The sequence below is a fragment of the Rhodnius prolixus genome, unplaced genomic scaffold (assembly GCF_049639745.1).
Source record: "Rhodnius prolixus isolate KJV_2025 unplaced genomic scaffold, Rpr scaffold_3, whole genome shotgun sequence".
NCBI classification, from domain to species: Eukaryota; Metazoa; Arthropoda; class Insecta; order Hemiptera; family Reduviidae; genus Rhodnius; species Rhodnius prolixus.
Genome location: NW_027411603.1, coordinates 26,377,258 through 26,391,074, shown reverse-complemented (window position 1 = coordinate 26,391,074; position 13,817 = coordinate 26,377,258). Strand labels below are relative to the sequence as shown.

The following is a 13,817-nucleotide window of genomic DNA, read 5'->3' as shown; positions in this document are numbered from 1 at the left end:
TATTTTAGTGCTTCGAGAATGAAATAAAAAGTAAGAATATGCTACAGATGATACCTTGAATGTACTAGTACCTAGTATTGTAAGTTCTAATGCCAGACAAAGAAGCCTGAAACCTGATCTGCATTATTAAAATTGCGATTTAAGAAAGGAAAAGAATAAGAGATATCTCAAGATTAAAAAACAGTCTTAAGACCTTAAGAAGACTTTTTTCAGAGAGATGAAGTAATCTTATGCACTTCGTGAAACAGAAATTCTATAGCAAAGGACAATATCAGGACAATTCTGATTTGCCAAAGAGTTCCTTGAAGAAAGTTTTTTTTTTTTTTTTAGAGAAATTCTCAATTTTAAGGAGGCAATTTAAAAAATTAGCTGTTTGATACTTCTATAACTTTTGAAGAGTTATCTAGCTCACAGAGAAAACTTTTGTGCGATCAGGTCTATAAAACTTTTAGGCCTTTTAGGGCCTGTAAGATTATATCCTATTTTTAAAATAAATGTTAGCCCAGTGGAATAATAATTGATGCGGGCTTAGAGGCAAAAATTCCATAAACAAGAAGCAGTGCCTCATCCCTTCCCTGGGAAGAACTTATTTTTTTACAACACGAAGCAAAATAAAATAACTCAGAATTGAATCTGCTCAGTTTTAGAAATAAAAATAACGCAGCAAAAATGCAAAAGTGCTGCACTCAATTTCACGTACTTGTTAGAACATACCAGTGTCCAGGCAGCAGCGGTTTCAATGTAAAAAAATTCTAAATAAAATTACATTCAAGATCGTTATGCAGCTTTATTAAGGATGAAAGGATGAAATGAACAGTGAATGATTTATATTGTTCTATACAAGATAACAAAAACATTAAATAATCTTCAAAACTCACCAGCACTATCTGCTAAGAATCTTAGAGCAATGGCTCTTTGCTTAGGTACAGTAACGGTATCCTTAATAATTGGTCGTTCAAGATTACGTTTCATTAATAGCCCGTTTGCATCTATGTTTTTAATTTCTTGTAAACTTTTTTTCCATGCTATTTCCTCATCTGAAATCCCTATCAAATAGAAACTATTTCCATGTAAATGAAATACATGTGCCTGATCCGTAAACGTGTCTGAAATGAATTTAAAAAAATGATTAAAAAATAAAATGATTATAAATAAAAAATAATATGAAGAAGAAGAATTAGATATAATAATTCTTATTAAACTCAAAAATTCTAATCATTCTTTACCATTATTTATTAGAATGATTTCAACCGTGGAATGGAGCGGTATGTCCACTATGTGCGTACATTCACAAATAGGATTCAGCTGGCAGTAACTTGGACGTGTTTGGTCTATACAAAATATATCCTGATGATTTAAGTCGGATTTTTGACTAATTAATGGTGATGGAGGAAATATGAATGTTACATTGTTTAAACGAGGAACGAGATCACTTATATCCCCTGAAACATAATTTATTACAGGAAGTAAATTTTGTTATATCCTCTCTATTTATGAAAGAATTTCTAGCAATTACTTTATAATATCTGAAAGCAACATATGAAAATAAGTATTTGCAAATTTGAAATTAGTAAATAGATTCAAAATAATATTCAATGTAAGCAAATTAGCAATTCAGATTCTAAAACTTCAAGCTAAATAAAAAGTATGCATTTTAATTACCTGAAACCAAAGCACCTGAAGTAAGTGGTATGTAGTCGAAGGGAAGGTATAATTTGACATCTACCTCAGATGCCAAAGCCTTAGGTAGTTTGAAAATTGATTCAATTTCTGTTGGACAAATGACTAAAAGATCATTCAAACAATCTTCTGTCATAAGTGTGCTCACTATCTACAATTAAATGCATTGAATTGAAGGATTAAAAAAAAAAAAATGTTAATTACTTTATTAACGAATAATTAGGGAGTTACATTTTTTAAGGGAAATAATCTGTTTAAATAGCGAAAAAATTGGTCATAAGTAATTGAAATTACAGTTTTTCAGCTGCAGGATTCACTACATTGCATTATTAATAATAAAAATCGGGAAAAATAATATTTATGAGATTGGTGTTGTTATTTGGATATATAAGTTTGAAGAGAGAAAGTCAGAGATTAGTAAATGACAAATGGCCACTCACAAATGTTGATTGGTACTGGAAGAAACTTTGAAATGTAAAAATGTAAAGCAACCGCCTATTTTTTGAGGCAAGGCTTAACGTCCAACTACCAATTACAATACGGGAGTTAAAATTGAATTTAAAAAACAAAACAAAAAAACAATCGCGGAAGCTCATGCTTTACTATTAATATTTTTTCTAGCAAATAAAAAATAGCTACATACAGGATTTCCCCTCATTCAAATCCACGCTTCATAATCATTACTAACACCCACCTTTTAAAATTATTATTATATGTACACCATTTGACAAGGCAACTGAGATTCGATAACTTAGGAAAGTTTGAGACTGTGTTGGAACACTATCATAAGAACGAACTTTATGTCAAACATTGATAAGAGAAGGCTAAGGTAGTTCGTCTCCTGCAGTGATTGCTTCGCTAAGCAACACAGGTGCAAGGACTAATAGGAAGGATTGAAGTGGGAGGATAACGTAAGGGATGCATTCGAAAAAGAAAACTAAACCGGAACCAAAGAGTTATTTCGCTTCTGATAGGAACTACTGGATTAAGTTTAATAGGAGTAACTCTCATTCTAGTTAGGCGATAGAAGAAAAAGGAGCTTACGAATTATCACACAAACAAATTATCTTTAAAAAAAAGTTGAAATTTAAAATAAATATTACGTTGGCTTTTATCGCAGAATCCAGATGAGATTCAGCAGCAGACGTTTGTAAATCGCTTGTGGTGAAATTGTATACAATTTTAGCAACACCAACAGTGCTGGAACAGTTGGATTTCACTTTTATAAAATAAGTATCAGGCTTTTTTGAAGCGTCCAGTACAAAGTCTGCACGTTCTCCTAGAAAACAGATTAATGTTTAGACCACAACCTAAGAACATTTTTTGTTTGACTAATGCTTTTTTGAACGCATTTCAGTTAGCACTAGATGTTTATTTTCAATTTTATAAATAATCTTTAATAGATAGTAATATTTTAATTTGCATTAAGTAAACTACTAAGCGATTGGGCAGAAATATTAAATTACAGACGATATTGTGAGTATGAAATTATGAAATTTATAGAGAATACATTTTTATTTAATTAAGGAAAAAAGGCTCAAAACCCTAAAAATTTTCTTTTTACCTATAAAAACAAAAAAATAGGCCGATTTTAGGATGCATTTTATAAAATTTGAATTTCCCTTTCTGCTAATAATGTAATGATAAATTTAGGCATTGCAGAGATCTGACTAGAAGGCCTCTATTTAATCTGTCAATGGAAAGTCCACTTCAATGAACTTTCCTTTATTATTTCTTTCTAGTTATTCCTTAGTCAGTAAGAATTTTTCTTTTTTAAATTTAGTAATTCTACTGTCTTTACACATTTTTTTTGTGTGTGAAATTTTCTCAAACAGTTGTTAGATTTCTAAAATATTATCAGTTAAATAGCATAATAAATAATTAAATTATAACATTAAAGATAATGTCCGAATTGAAGTTATGAAATGTTATTGGAAAAAATTACTTTAAGTTTTGTAGTAGATTTATTGCCTTTACTGACAGTATCAACCGTGTTAAGGGGAAAATATTGACGAAAACCAAAATAAACAACTAACTAAAATTATTGATGTTGTGCAGTATTTAGTGCAGTTAGTTTGTTAATAAACAAACTTCATAAAAAACTTCATATCAATTAATTTCATTCCCTTTCTAATCAAGAGCATTTGGATTTCTAATTTTTCTTAATTTACTAAATTTTAATCAACTAGATTTTCCAATTTATTGCTTCGAGTTTAAAAAGTTCCTTTCTATCTCTTAGAGATATAAATTATTTTCTTAAGAAGTGAACTTGAAAAAATCTAAAATTATAAAAGAATCTCCTCATTTTACGAAAAGGCTATTGTTACTCTACTGAAGTTGAGATATAATCTGCTACGTACTTTTAAAGTTAGGAGTCTTTGGAGTACATTCTATTGGACAGCTTTAACAATTTTAAGAAACGTTACTCCTCCAAGCATATGTACGTATGATAGAGAAAAAAATGAACACCTTAATTAAAATAATGGTACAGTATTCAACACTAAAAAAGTATGGAGGGGCTGAAGATTGAAGGCGCTGATGATCAGCCAAAATATAAAATAAAATTATATTCCATTATTAAACATTACCTTCAGAAATGTGAATGACATTAGTATGTATAGGTACAATAGGTTTGCCATCTAGAGATATAATTTGAAGTACATGTTCATGAACGCTGATATAAAAAGGACACCTTCCACCAGCGTGGGCCAATCGTACTCTATATTTAAGTCCAGGCTCCACCAGTAACTTTGGTACAGCCATTTCCTAAATTTGACAATTAATTTTTTGTTGAAAAAAAATAATAATAATAAGTTTTAGTTACAAGTAACAAGTATAGACCATTTTAAACATGCTTTGTTACAATTGGGGAGAACAAAAAAAAAACTACTGAAAAGATCGGTGAAATCTCTTTAGCTGAAATACATTTAAACTAGAGCTTAAATCAGCCTTAAGCGTTTAAGGGGAACCGAAGAGAATAAAAGTAGAAAAATATTCAATAAAAAAACAATTCAGTTGCAAAGAAATCTTACATTTATAAATGCAATACCGTTCACTAATATTTTAGTATCATCATTGCTTTTATCTAAAGTAGAAGATGCGCTCCATTCACTGAGTACTAGAACATGGCTAGGATCATCAACATCGTAATATTTCTTCTGCTCTTCCATTCTTTCAGGTTTCTTTACTATTAATGCTCCAAACAGACCATCCAGTAATTCGTTGCCTAAATAATAAACAAAAAGAAACATTAATACTAAAAGTAATTCTTATCAGTTTTTTTTAAATACATCTAACAGATAGTCGTATTAAGCCCTTAACTTCAATGTTCTAATCATATGTATAATATATTTGTATATTCAAGTTAAATGAAAATTAAGTGCATTATTCACCATCTCTAAACATAATTTACCCGCTTACATTTCAGTTTCATCAAATCCTTGAATAACAGTATTTCTTACAATAGTTCTACAAAAATGTAGAATAAATTTTTAACTCTTATAAAATTAAAATCAACGTAAATAAATCAAATTCGTACTGGCATAAAAAAGAGCTTCAGTTATCAAGAGTTTTTATTGCACTAGATTCATACTACACAAAAATTATATATCTTTTGCACATTTTTTGGAGTGTGATCTGTTATCATAAATGATGAATTGCTAATTGATTTTAATCTAGATCAGCGGTTCCCAACCTGGAGTAAGCGTACCCCTAGGGGTACGCGAAAGATTGTTTAGGGGTGCGCAAAAAAAAAAGTTATTATGACGGAACATATTAAAATTATACAGATATATTATTAATGGGGAAAAAATTATATAATAAATGATTCCTACAACTTAATTACAAAATTATTATAATAAAACTGAATAACATATAAATTGACAAAAATTAAGTACTCATTCGATACTGCAGTATTTTTTCGATACCAATATAATATCACGTTAATTTAAAGTTACAATACGTAAAATCAAGAAGACGATTATTTATTTTTTTATTTATATTATACAGGGTGATCCATTTAAAACGCACAAATCGCTAATAACTTTTTAGAAAAGCGGAATTTCGAAAAAAACTCATGAAGTAAACTAATATTTTTTTTAGTCTAGTTTTCAAATTTTCCTCCCCCGATGCTGTATCTTTATTTTTGCCGGAGTTACGGCCAAAAACCCGATTGGGGTTTCATAAGGACCACTGGTTTTGACAATAATTATGAAAACTACATAAAAAACTATGAAAATTGATGTTAACCCCGTTTCGATATCCCTAATATTTGTCGAGATATTCAAGATCAAAGGTACAATTATATCTATTCGTGAACGGTTTTCAATATTAATTTTCATCCAGAAGTACACGTTTTGGGTGGTCCTCTACTCTACCTGCAAAAATATTATTTGAGGCTCAAAGAACAAAAATAATAATAATTGAAGATTTAAAAAAATGTAGTGTAATGTAATGGTTATGGGTGAGTCAGAATAAATTTGTTTTATCATCAAATAAAAGCAACCATCACATCATTTTAATGCACCCAGTATGCAAGACTTCTTGACCTAACATTACGGTAAGATTATCTTGCCTTGGATGGGCGGGTGTTGGTGTAGTGGTCAAGAGCGTGGTTTTGTAAGTGGGAGATTCCCAGTTCGAATCCCGCGTATGCACTCATTCTTATTACTTAAAAAATAATAATACTTTTTTAAATAAAATGTAATCATAGGCGGGATTCGAATTGAGGATTTCCCACATACAAAGCCACGCTCTTGACCACCAAACCAACACTCTGGCTTGAGAAACCAACACACTACATGTTTTAAAATCTTCAATTATTATTATTTTTGTAATTTGCGTCACAAATAACATTTTTCGCAGTCAGAGGACCTCCCAAAACGTGTATTTCTGGTGGAAAATTAATATTGAAAACCGTTCACGAATAGATAAAATTTAACTTTGATCTTGAATACTAATATTAGGGATATCGAAACGGGGTCATCGTCATTTTTCATAGTTTTTTATGCAGTTTTCATAATCATTGTCAAAACTAGTGGTCCTGATGAAATCCCAATCGGGTTTTTCGCCGTAACTCCGCCAAAAATGAAGATACAGCTTCGGGGGTGGAAAATTTAAAAACTAGACCAAAAAAACATATAGTTTACATGGTGGGTTTTTTCGAAATTCCGCTTTGCTAAAAAGTTATTTGCGATTGGTGCGTTTTAAATGGATCACCCTGTATATGTTAGGGGTACACACAAAGGAAACAATCAGGTAAAGGGGTACACTAATGAAAAAAGATTGGGAACCGCTGATCTAGATATTCACAAAACCGCATAACTAAAAATCAGCCATTTTTACTGTGTCATAAGATAGGTAAAAAAATATTAAATTTTCTGCATCATATTTTTAACAGAAATACAAATATAAATTTTGGAATCCTTTAAGACAGATAAAATGGTTTTAGAAAATATTTTGCAGTAACAATTCAAATAAACACCAGCATAAAACGTAAAAATCGTAGAAAGAGCAAACTTAATACTTCGTTTGAATATCTACAAAGTTAGAGGTCAAAATCCCTCAACTAGAAGTGGCGGCTTTCTGAAGAGAAGTTTTACTTTTATTTAGTCTTTCTCAAAAAATGGCTCCTAGAAATTACTTAGTACGAGTATACTTATTAAACTCATGTAGATCTGCAAGATTTGTTCTTATATAATTCGTTTGGGCAGTTCTGGGAGGCTTCTTTTCAAGAATCTATTTATGCATACACTAACTAAATAAGATAAGCACGATGAAATCAAACCTGAAGTGTAATCGTTCCGCTATTTGGTAAAAAGTAAATTTCCATATTCACCTGTATGTGCTTGCCATAAATGTGTTCCTGCTTGAGATGCCCTGAATTTATACTGAAATGTTGTATAACTTGAAATGGGACACTGAGTCACCATTGGTACTCCATCCATATAGGGACTCTCTGTCTGCTTTTGCCCTCTCCAATGAACTGTTACACTCTGGCCGGGTAATCGATTGACTACATCAACCACTAGTATGTCATTCTCGCATACCTGAACAAATATGTAAATTACCCTTATATAACTTGTGCTGATTATAGACTAGATACAGGTTTGTAAAATGTTGAATTACTGGACTCAATATACGAGTATATAATATATAGGGAAATGTTATATAAAGAACTAAATTCTGAATTGAATTAACCGATAATGATTAATTCTTTGGGTTAATTAAGAGATGAAAACAATAAAATTAAAAACTCAAGTCAGGTTGCAGAAGTTAATTAATTAACTACTAGGCCACTTCTTCCCAAAAAATATCAAAAGGAAAAGTTCAAATTCTTTTTTAATTCAACAATTTAAAACGAATTTAAAGACTATTTTTAGAACATAAGTATTACAATGTAATTAAATGACAAAATTATATAATTCAAAATTAAATTCAAATTGTATTGTAATTCCATAATTTTGCCTGGAGTTTTAATGTAAGCATGAATATGAATGAAATGCTCTTGAGCTAAATTTCCCACTCTTTTGAATTTGGTAAAAGTCTAAATAATGAGGTGAGTCTGTTGGTCAGTATTGGCGTAAGGTTGCCCTATAACCATATTGTGACTAGGTAAATACGTACTATTTACTTATTAACTAGACAATTGCGTGATGTAGCGTATTCATAATCAAATAGATTATATTGAAGTGTTGCAAATTTGTTTACTGAACAAGAATATATATTTTTAAAAACTTTATTTCAGCATTAGATCTTTCTGCAAATACATTAAATTGATACTTTACTTACGTGTCGGTAAAAGGAAAGAAAGATATTTATATACAAACCATCACAATATCAAAACGGCATTGCAAAATTAAACAAAAAAAGCTTTCAGATTTCTTTTTACACCTTCAATTATGTTAACGTAAGAATAATAAAAGTATTTCCTACTATATACCTGAATCGATGGACCTGGCAGTTGTCTATTAGCTGTTAGAAGTTTTCTGGGTAAGCCATCTGCCAATACACAACCTTGTTTGACGCAATCACTCAAATTCCGTGGACAATCTCCGCACCAACTGCACAATTAGTGAGATAATTTAAGTGAGTTGAAGAAATGAGATTAAAAATCTAAAAAAAAATTATTTTGAGGTATTTATAGTTTTTTTTTTATTTTATGATCGAACCGAACTTGATGAACGGTGAAAAGAGTGACGGTATTGTACGGCATATTTTGATTTTGGCTTTTTCTTTCGGTGCTGGCTGCAGCTTTCCCCAAGCTCTGCCAACTTTTTCTTTATTCTGAGAGATCGATTTCAATTTTAAATTGACTATTATCATTCACGAAACTTTACACTTTATACATATTAGATGAGATCATGTTAATGCATTGCTTTTTAAATTTTCCTGAATTGTTACGATTGGTTGATATGGTTTCATTTCATTCATTGCAGTCTTAATAGCAACAATTCTGAATAGATTATAGAACATTGTCGTTTTAGAGGTGTTCTAGAGGATTAAGAGAGTTTGGTAGGCCTATCTTAATTTCAGCGTATTGTGTGGAGTCCTGGATAGTTTCCTGTTGAGTTTATAAGTATCTAGAAATTATTACAGAAAACTTGTTTTTGAGTAACCATTTTCTATTTGGCCTTTTCAATTATAGGCTTACTGACGTTTTTCTGTTTGGAAACAACTCTCGAAATTGTCTCTCGAAAAAATATTATGTCAAGTCTATGAGTGAGTATAATCATATACTCCACTACTTTAAGATTTACAAATTAAATTATAAATTTATTTTAGTTAAAATTTACAAAAACTTATTCTCCAGTCCTTTCTAGGCCTTGATTCATATGAGCCCTCGATGCGATGTGTTACTTATATCTTATGAAACAAATATTTTTACATTTTATGTTCGATGTTGAATAAAGATTTACGGTAATTTCATTTTGAAAAAGTAAATCGTTAGTTCCACAGACGGTTCTCAAAACGCTATTAATATCACGATTGAGTGGAAAAATGTATTAAAAATAATTCAAGCATTAATTATGTTTTACTAAAACTAGAAAATGATAAAAAGAAAGTGAAATTTAGAAGTAGTCGGACAGCGAAGAATGTACAGTTAGAAAAAAATTGTATATATATATCACAATGCACTCCTTAATATTGAATTGGACGACTGTTGCATAAGAGAAGATGAAACAAACCAAAAAAGATATTCTTTCTTAACTACCATCGATGTACCTACGAACCTTTCACCGCAAGCTTGCCTCATTACTTTCACTCTATCTTCAGCAACCAAGGTCTTTTCATCATCGACTAATAATGTTTGGAGATGGACAATAGTTTGTAAACATTACTTTCCTGTACTTGTCTGTTCTTTAGTATTGCTGTCAATTTTATTTTTAGTGTGGAAAAATACACAAAGCCTTATTAATTAAATTGCCTTTCTAATGGTTTTTTAATAGTATTTTTGTTTAATAAGTCATTTTTCCCACTGTGTCACTAAATATAAGTGTTACTATTATTTTGTTTAAAATTAGTGGGAGATGGGATGATTTTAATCTGCACTAAAGTCACCGTGTTGATAGGGTGTCAATGCTGTCGCAGTTCTTTTAGGGCCTGAAAAGATATTTGGTATGTCAACATCCTGGGACCATCCATCAAGGTTTGGTAACCTCACAGGCAAAATCCAGCTCATCTTGACAGTTAGAACACTCTAAAGATGACTACAAACTTTACAAGCCATTTTCTACCGATCTCTCGTTATAACTCTTCTTTTTTTTTATTCAAAAAATATCTAAGGTTTCCAGATTAAACTTCGTTGAACTTATAATGCTTCCTATCTTGAATGAAGTATATCAAGGCCATAAAAAACTGCAGATTGAGGTTATTTCTTCAATGTTTTTTCCTTAGACTGATGGATGGCGTTACGCTGAGCACTAGCTCGCTGGAACAAAATCAGTTTGAAATTGACCAAAACTATAAGATGTGCCATGTACCTTATATCTCGTTGCTAGTACAGCCCGGAATAGCAAATATCTAACTGGAACGAATTCTAGAAAGCCAAAAAGAAATCCTAGACTTCTCGAACTTTCTGACCGAATACGATCCAGGATTAGTTGTCCACACGTCTCTGACGAAATCCATTTCTCATCATGTCATCATACTCACTATTAATTTGTCAAAATTTTGAAGAGGAGCCTCAGCGCCTAAATTCCAATTTCTCTCATCTAGCTTCGATATTTTTATAATTATTACTTCATTGTAAACATTAATAAAGAACGGCAGTTTTTACAAATAAAACAGGTAAAAAAATAATTGCTAAATGTAAAACACTGGTACATAAATTTTTTTCATTTTCTTCAACCACAACTTGGAATTTTTACCCCCCCCCCAAAAAAAAATTGGTACCATTTTACTTTTGTTAACTCCTCAATATCGTGTTTAAGTCTACATGCGTATTAATTAAAAATAGTATAAATGTTATTAATTGTGAACCAGTAAGAAAGTCTTAAATGTCTCAAATTCAAAGTACGTATTATACTCACCCTCCCATCGAATGATGTGGTTCCAATATAAGTCTAAACCTGCAGATCATAGGCCAATCTAATTCATGACAGGGTCGATCGCAGGATGCAAAATATAAATCTGTAACAAAAAAAATAAATTAAACAAACTTGAATTGTTAAATTCATTTAAAATTGGATTCTGAATCCATGGAATTATTAGTAATAGTGTTTTTGGCCATAGACTATTTTAATACCGGCCTAATTTAACCAGATAACCTGAATATTGACTTACAAAAAATTTCTCTTATTATTAGTAGACACTTTTCCAAGGCAATGTCCACCGCTTTTAGACTTGTGCGACTAGTAATTATAGTTGTAGTGTTATAATTTAGTAGTAATTTCATGAAAGTATAGCATCTATCAAAGCTAATAATAATAATAATAATAATAATAATAAGGGGGAAAGGAATATCGAGTACTTTCCCCTTGTGTGAATGAGTAGTATATTGTTTTTAATAGCGTGAGTGTATTTATTGGCGTGAAAGTATTTATTTGCGAGATTGCTATTGATGTAAATGTATTTATAGGCGTGAATGTATTTATTAGCGTGAACGTATTTATTAGCATGAATGATTTTATCAGTGTACGTGTATTTATTGCGAGAATGTTGGTATGACTGTTAGATTTAGGCTTTTAATCCGGGGTTGAAAGAAATTTATAAAAGTATTTCAACCCCCCTTAGATTTAAATTCATTTAGGATTAGGTCACTTTTAAAGTGTGCAGGAACATTTGTTAAAAGTACTGCACACTTGAGTTAGATTCTACGAAATAGCCTCCTTAGGATAGACTATATACATGAACTAGATTAAGTCGTTGTTACATATGTCATATACTACTATATAAGTCTTACACACATGTTTATAATTGTTAAAGCAAAACCCAAAGTACTTTTAATTGCATGAATTTTAGAAAATGTCAACTTGTGAACATAAGGGATGGTACCATCGGCGAAACCGCATTCCCCCTCGTCGGCTAGACCGATGATGTAAGAGGGGAGCGCGGTCTGCTTCCGTTTGCCTAGGCTCCACCCTGCCTTGCTGAGCAAGATATGTGTGTGGCAGCCTGATAGGACAATAGGGTACCTTCCCTGCTCTAGTGGCCTTTGAATAAGAAAAGAAAATGTGTAGCAGGCGCTAATGGCCACAGACGTCGATGCGCCAGGGAAAAAAAAAAAAATAATAATAATAATAATAATAAGCTTTATTAAAAATATACAATTCCATATTATAATTAAATTAAAGTAAATTAAAGCGGTACTCTTGGTCGATAGACCATCAGAGGTATGACCTTGATTAAAACAAATATAACATAAATTACATACTTTTATAAGGTATAAATGATTAAATTTCAAATCAGAAGTAAACCATTACAAAACCTGAATAATTAATACAACATATAAATACTTACAAAATATAGAACTTATTTATTTTATTATTTATTGTTTTTGTAGAAAAAATAGAACTATTAAACATACAAAATTATACTGATATTACTTTTAATTAGATTACTTTTGCGTATAAAATTCCTTAATTAATAATTAAATTCTCCTATCATAAACCGTCTGTAGCCACCCGCGATAATTATAAATTTATACAACGCCTGCCAATTTTTCCCGTTTAAATTCAAAATAAATTCTCGATAATTTAAACTTTTACTTTTGAAACACATGTATCTAAATTCATTTAGCACGGGACAAACACTAACAAAATGATAGGTATTTTCTATCAAAGCTATAAACAAGATAAAAGTTTGACACCTGTTAATAAGCATTTTTACATTCTCTATTCTTTGTCATTTAAGAACAAGTCAATATTCTTTATTTACATTGTATGTAATTTTTTCCTTTTTATTCTATATTCCTTCTGTAACTTTAAGGAATCCCTAGAATAGTACCAACGTGAGGTATTACTAGCAAAGGATGAAATGCATTTCTTAAGTCAACTAGCTTTAAGAAAATGCCTTTAAATAAAATATTTTCGAGACAAATGACAAGGAAAGTAGAGAGACTATTTCTTACTGTTGGTACAAGAATGGAATATTTGGCTTAAATTTTTCTCATCTGAATTTTCACTGGGTCTTTCTTTCAAGTTTCAGGCCTAAAAATGGACTAACAAGGTGCCAGTTCTAAAGATTAATCACCAAACACAAATTTCCTTAATCACCCAATCCTGCATGTTTCACAGGTTTTTTAGTCATAAAAACATTAGCTTTACTTTTATAATTCTCTGAAAGCAGGAATACCAACAGAATTTCATAACTTTTGTGAAATTCTTCCTCCTATATTCAGTTCCCAAATAAACAGGGAATCAAAAATCATTATAAATTTTCTTAATAATGATTTCTATCTCGTTTTTCTAGTATTGGCACCGTTCAATTTAAGGCCAGTTGAACTTGTTTGCCCACTTTAATGGTGACTTCCCGGTGCAATCCGTTCAATATTCACCCAAATATTAGTTTTTTCTGTCTAAAGGTCTCACACTTAAATGATAGAAACTGCATTTCTAATTCCAATAAATTTCATTAGTTACTGTTGTTAATTCTGATCGCCATTAATACTATATTCGTGAAGGCCTAATTCTTTTTTT

At 30.8% G+C, this 13,817-nt stretch overlaps 1 protein-coding gene across 2 annotated transcripts in view; it reads right to left on the bottom strand.

The window, feature by feature from the left end:
• The window catches only part of LOC141452766 (uncharacterized), a 50,414-nt gene that overhangs the window by 3,498 nt on the left and 33,099 nt on the right, over positions 1-13,817 (bottom strand). For both annotated transcript variants that reach the window (XM_074125175.1, XM_074125176.1), the window contains exons 2-10: positions 11,211-11,310; positions 8,621-8,741; positions 7,517-7,727; positions 4,713-4,906; positions 4,269-4,446; positions 2,784-2,959; positions 1,663-1,831; positions 1,227-1,442; positions 879-1,106 (exon numbers count right to left, since the gene is read on the bottom strand). In XM_074125175.1, the coding sequence (XP_073981276.1) occupies positions 879-1,106; positions 1,227-1,442; positions 1,663-1,831; positions 2,784-2,959; positions 4,269-4,446; positions 4,713-4,906; positions 7,517-7,727; positions 8,621-8,741; positions 11,211-11,310 (1,593 nt within the window). The remainder of the gene's footprint in view (positions 1-878; positions 1,107-1,226; positions 1,443-1,662; positions 1,832-2,783; positions 2,960-4,268; positions 4,447-4,712; positions 4,907-7,516; positions 7,728-8,620; positions 8,742-11,210; positions 11,311-13,817) is intronic.